The 6,272-nt window shown below is 44.3% G+C and overlaps 1 protein-coding gene across 1 annotated transcript in view; it reads right to left on the bottom strand.

Annotated features, from left to right (window-relative positions):
• DBX2 (developing brain homeobox 2) overlaps positions 1 to 2,003 on the bottom strand; it is a 40,005-nt gene extending 38,002 nt beyond the window's left edge. The window contains exon 1 of the mRNA XM_025403636.1: positions 1,218 to 2,003. Within this exon, the coding sequence (XP_025259421.1) occupies positions 1,218 to 1,959 (742 nt within the window). The 5' untranslated portion in view covers positions 1,960 to 2,003. The remainder of the gene's footprint in view (positions 1 to 1,217) is intronic.
• Positions 2,004 to 6,272: the final 4,269 nt, after the last annotated feature.

A 6,272-nucleotide genomic window follows, 5' to 3' on the forward strand; every position in this document is an offset into this window, starting at 1 on the left:
TTCTAATACTTCAAAAAGAACAGAGAGGCCCAAATTTCCATAAACTTTGCCTTAACTGTTTGTTCCTCTTTCAGGGTGCAAAAAAGGCTCCCTAGCATTTAGGTTTTACACTAAGTGAATGAGACCGGTGTTCATATAGTTACATTTGTTCCATTCTGTTAGTAACCATTTCAAACTGAAAGACTAGGACAGGTTCTAAACATGTTAAATTCTATAAAGCCATTAGCAATAAATTTGATCCGGCAGTTTGCTGGGACAATGGAAACTGCTGAAAAAGCGTCTATTAGTCATTCTGGACAAACCCATCGGGATTAAAAGAATGAGTTAAGATCGTTTAAGGACGCAGCCAAAAAAAAAAAAAAAATCCAATTGGATCTCAGTTTCCGAGTCTCTAAGAGGCTTTTTCCCTTTTATCACTGACAATTTCAGGGAGCCCCACATAAGCTTTAGCTAATATTTGACTAAATTGTCAGCATCCTTCTTCCCAGTCCCACTAGTTAGGTTTAATACGGTGATTAAAATAAACCCAAACTGCCCTTCTTTCGGTAAATTCTTATTTATTGGTGAACTTCCTATTCCAGTTGCCAATTCAGCTGTTTTTCAGCTCAGCACGAAGAAAGAGCCGGCCTTCATTTCTTTGCGCCTAACGTGATCCAAAATTTAAGAGTGGAGAAAGCCAGAACTTTGCGCAACTCTCCTTCCAAAGATCGTTGCGCGCGTTCCTGACCTATCCCGACAATCCTAACAGTTTGAGTGGCAAAATCTCCCCTAGTTGGGCCGCGCGAAGCTCTCCTTGTCAGTAACTTTTCTGAGAGCTGGTGTCGTGCGGCCCGGGGCACAAGAGCGGGCGGGTTAGAAACGTTGAACTTGGTGAAACCCCTTGAGACTGATCCAGGCAGGCCGAAGAACCTTCAGAGTTTCCCAGTTAAGGCCAAAAACTTAAGGAGCCCTACCACCTGTTGAAAGAAGGGAACAGCAAGGAAGCTGGTGGAATGGAATGGGTGGGATGAGGCAAAAAAAAATCACAGAAAGTGGTGCGCCTCCGCCTGGGCCCCCGACTCCCAAAGTGGCATCTCCACTAAAGCTTGAAATGCTCCAGGAAGGTCCCAAACCGGCGCTCCCCGGGCACAGTGCGCACCGCCGGCGCTGCCAGATCCCGTGACCGCCCGGCCTGGGGACACGGTCGCGGCTGGGGAGGGAGGGGAGAGCTGGCTCACCTGGCGCTGAAGGCTGGAAGGTACAGTCTCGGTCCCCCGGAGCCCGGCCCGGCAGCCTGGCACTGTCCATAGAGGGACTGAGCACTTGAAAAGCCCACCGCGTACCGTAGGGCGCCCCGGCGGGGCTAACTTGTTCGGCTGCGGCGCACAGCTTTAGGGGAACCGGGCTGGCGGGCAGGGGCCGGAGTTGCGCGCCCGCGGTGGCCAGGGCGGTCGCCGGGCCGTGGGACGCGGGCGGCTGCAGCCCGGGCGTCGGGGCACTCCCGACCCGCAGCAAGTTCTCGATCAGGAAACTCTTGCCCAGGTTGCCAAAGCCGGGCGCAGCGGGGAGGTTGAGGAGCGTGGAGGAAGCCACCACGTCCCAGTACGCACCGGCGTGGGCTGCCACCGCGCTGGGGAGCATAGTGCGGCGCCGGCTGGCCTGCTGCGCGCCCGCCGCACCGCACAAGGAGCCGCAGCTTCTCGTCGCCGCCCGCCGCAGGGCTGGAGCGCGCCGAGCCGGGCGGGGAGAAGAGGCCGCCCGGGACGGCGGCGAGCTTGGAACGATATTATTTATTTGCGTTGGGCGTTTTTTTAAGGGGTGGGAGGAGTGAGTGTGGGAGGGGGAAGCTGTGAATTTCTCTGGCCGACGGCTTAGGCTCTGGGAGCGTCGGGGGGAGTCTTTCCCCCTCTCTATGCAGATCTGGACGGTTTTTTCTGGTTTGTTTTTTTTCTGAAAGGACTGAAGGTGTGTCCAGCCCATCCATTCATGTCACCAGTCCTACAAAGTGACAGACGCGGCCAACAATAAGGGCAGTGCTGTGGCAAGGGGAGGGGACTCGTAGTGGGAGGAGGTGGGCATGGAAGCGACGTGAATCGGGCGCGCTCACCTCCTCCCCGCGGCCGTGCAGAGCCTTGGCACTCTCGCTGGAGCCCGCGCAATCCCCCAGGCGCGGGGTCAGGTGGACGCCGGCGTGGAGCGCCCAGAGGGCGGGGTGGGGTGGGGGGAACGCCCTGTCGTCTGGGGCGCCTCCCCGTACTACCTGTTGGGCGAACCCTGGCATTCCAGTGTTGGTTGTCACTTCAGCAACTGATGGGTTTCCGGGGGAAGTAAACGGAGTCGCTAGTGGCTGGAAGGGGTGTTATCAGGGTCAGTGGAAGGATATCACCGAGACTGTTGTAGTTGTGCCGCAGTTGAAAAGTTACTTCTCAAAGAGTGGGTTGTTTGCATATTAAACGAAGCCCTTATGTTGTAAGGGGGAAGGAGATGTGTTTTTCTCAGAGATCTTTTAAGAAATTTCTGTTTCCAGTGACTCATTTCCGGTCACCTTTTAATAAGATTTGTTTTAAGGGTTGTGGGGAGAGGTGCCTACAGCTTCTTCACTCCAGAAGAGAGGAGCTAATACTTGTTGATCTAGAGAAGGAGCTCGTAGTCGGGGTTGGTTAAATGCCAAATGACAGATGGCTGTGTCCAAAACCTAGAGGGAAAAAACCACCACCAGGTCCTCCTAGACATTGGTAGTTGGGTAAGTCTCTGCAGGGAGACGGGGATGAAAACACTGCGTTACTTAGGATTACAGCTGCTCTTTTTTTTTAACGCTGAAAATTTAAGTATTTTAAGATGTATTAACAGTTTGCTAAGTGGGAACTGGACAGATGAAAAGCATGGGTGGGTGGGTGGGTAGGGATGTGTGTGTATGTGTGTGTGTGTGTAATTAAAGCTTGCTTTTTAACCACAAGACAACTTTGGGAAGGCTGCTCTTTTAGGAAACTCTGTGTAACAGTGGAGTGTTAAAATTGTGAACTCTCTGCCAGTTAACACTTACCATTGCTACTCTCCTGTCCAAATTTAGATGAATTTATTTAGAGTGAGATTTTTTAAGGATGTCTGTGAAGTTTGGAGTCACATTATATTTTTCCTCTTTATCCTAAGAATAATTTGGTCTGTGGCCTCAATTTAGTTAAAATCTGGCCAGAGTTGCCAGGCTAGTGAGATAAATATTCTTCATAAGTTCACCTTATGGTGAATTTAAATGCCCAGCTTCATCAAAGATGAGCATAGGTAACTAAAATAATAAAGTTTGGATTTTTTTCCTAAGAGGGTGGACAATTTTATGACCTACTACTAAATGGGAGGAAAGTTATTTGGAAGACTGATGTATACTACCAATGTTCGTTCACTTGTTGATTTAGTCAGCAGACCTTTACTGAGCATTTCATATTTATTGAACACTTGTGGTGGTCTTGGGAATACATAGAAGAAAGATCTGGTCCTTGCCTCGTGGGAATTCACAGCCTACTGCGGGAAGAAAAACAAGTAACATCTGAGGAAGGGCTTCTAATTTGAAAGGAAAAATGTGAGAGAAAACTTTCTAAAGACAGCCTGTATTGTCATTCAGTTTGAAGAATTTTTTAATTTCCATCTTGATTTCATTTTTGACCCAATCATCATTCAGGAGCAGGTTATTTAATTTCCATGTATTTGCATTGTTTTGAAGATTCCCTTTGGAGTTGATTTTCAGTTTTATTCCACTGTGGTCTGAGAGAGTGCTTGATATAATTTCAATGTTCTTAAATTTATTGAAGCTATCTTGGAGAAAGTTCTGTGCACTGATAAATAGAATGTATATTCTGCAGCTGTTGGATAGAATGTTCTGTAAATATCTGTTAAGTCCATTTGTTCCAGGATATAGTTTAAATCCATTGTTCCTTTGCTGACTTCCTGTCTTGATGACCTGTCCAGTGCTGTCAGTGGAGTATGAAGCCCCCCCACTACTATTGTGTTGCTATCTATCTCATTTCTTAGGTGTATTAGTAATTGTTTTATAAAATTAGGAGGTCCAGTGTTAGGTGTCTATCAAAACCTCTGGGATACAACAAAGGCGTGCTAAGAGGAAAGTTCATAGCCCTAAACACCTACATCAGGAAGTATGAGAGAGCACAAACAGACAATCTAAGGTCGCACCTCAAGGAACTAGAGAAAAAAGAACAAACAAAACCCAAACCCAGCAGAAGAAAGGAAATAACCAAGATCATAGCAAAACTAAATGAAATTAAAACAAACAAAATACAAAAGATGAATGAAATAAAAAGCTGGTTCTTTGGAAAGATAAATAAAATTGATAGACTATTAGCAAGATTAACCAAGAAAAGAAGAGAGAAAATCCAAACAAGCTCAATTAGAAATGTAATGGAAGATATTACAACTGACACTGCAGAAATGCAAAAGATCATTCAAGGCTACGATGAACATCCTTATGCACACAAACTAGAAAACTTAGAGGAGATGGATAAATTCCTGGAAAGATACAACCCTCCTAGTATAAATCAGGAAGAATTAGATATCCTAAACAGACCAATAATAAGCAGTGAGATTAAAATGGCAATTTAACATTTACTGACAAAAACAGTCCAGAACCAGACGGATTCACAGCAGAATTCGACCAGACATCCAAAGAATTGGTACCAATCCTGTTGACACTATTCCACAAGATAGAGAAAGAGGGAATCTGCCCTAAATCATTCTGTGAAGCCAGGATTACCCTAATACCAAAACCATGGAAGGACATAACCAAAAAAGAAAACTACAGACCAATATCTCTGATTAACATTAATGCAAAAATCCTTAACAAAATGCTATCTAACCAAATCCAACAAGATAGAAAAAAAAAAAAAATCCACCATGATCAAGTGGGTTTCATACCAGGGATGCAGGAATGGCTTAACATATGCAAGTCAGTAAATGTGATACACCACATAAACAGAATTAAAAGCAAAAATTGCATGATCACCTTGGTAGACACAGAAAAAGCATTCAAAACAATCCAACATTCCTTTATGATTAAAATTCTCAGCAAAATCGGCATACAGGGAACATACCTCAGCGTAACAAAAGCCATCCATCTCTGACAAACCCACCGCCAACATAATACTGAATGGGGAAAAGTTGAAAGCATTCCTTCTGAGAACTGGAACAACGTAAGGATGCCCATTCTCCCCATTTCTCTTCAACATAGTACTGGGAGTCCTAGCCAGAGCAATCAGACAACAGAAATAAATAAATGGCATCCAACTCAGCAAAGAGGAAGTCAACCGGTCGCTGTTTGCTGATGATATGATTGTTTCCCTAAAAATCCCTAAAGACTCCTCCAGAAAGCTCTCAGAATTGATAATAAAAAAAAATTCAGCAAAGATTCCAGATACAAAATTAATATACACAAATCAGTAGCTCTTCTATACATCAACAGCGACCAAGCTGAGAATCAAATCAAGAATTCAACCCCTTCTACAATAGCTGCAAAAAAATAAAATAAAATACTTAGGAATGTATCTAACCAGTGAGGTGAAAGACCTCTACAAGGAAAAGTACAAAACGCTGCTGGAAAAAATCATAGACAACACAAATAAATGGAAACACATCTCATGCTCATGGATGGGTAGAATCAATATTGTGAAAATGATTATACTGCCAAAAGCAATCTACAAATTCAATACAATTCCCACCAAAATACCACCATCATTCTTCACAAAATTGGAAAAAACAATCCTAAAATTCATATGGAACTAAAAAAGAGCCCACATAGCCAAAGCAAGACTACGCAAAATGAACAAATCTGGAGGCATCACATTACCCGACTTCGAACTCTATAAGGCCACAGTCACCAAAACAGCATGGTACTGGTATAAAAATAGGCACGTAGACCAATGGAACAGAATAGAGAACCCAAATACTTACAGCCAACTGATCTTTGACAAAGCAAACAAAAACATAAAGTGGGGATAGGACACCCTATTCAACAAATGGTGCTGAGATAATTGGCTAGCCACATGTAGGAGAATGAAACTCAATTCTCATCTCTCACCTTATATAAAAATCACCTCAAGATTGATCAAGGACTTAAATCTAAAACCTGAAACTATAAAAATTCTAAAAGATAACATTGGAAAACCCCTTCGAGACATTGCCTTAGGCAAGGATTTTATGACTAAGAAGCCAAAAGCAAATGCAACAAAAACAAAGATAAATAGCTGGGACTTAATTAAACTAAAGAGCTTTTGCACAGCGAAGGCACAGTC

Source organism: Theropithecus gelada, chromosome 11 (assembly GCF_003255815.1).
Source record: "Theropithecus gelada isolate Dixy chromosome 11, Tgel_1.0, whole genome shotgun sequence".
In the NCBI taxonomy this organism is placed as follows: Eukaryota; Metazoa; Chordata; class Mammalia; order Primates; family Cercopithecidae; genus Theropithecus; species Theropithecus gelada.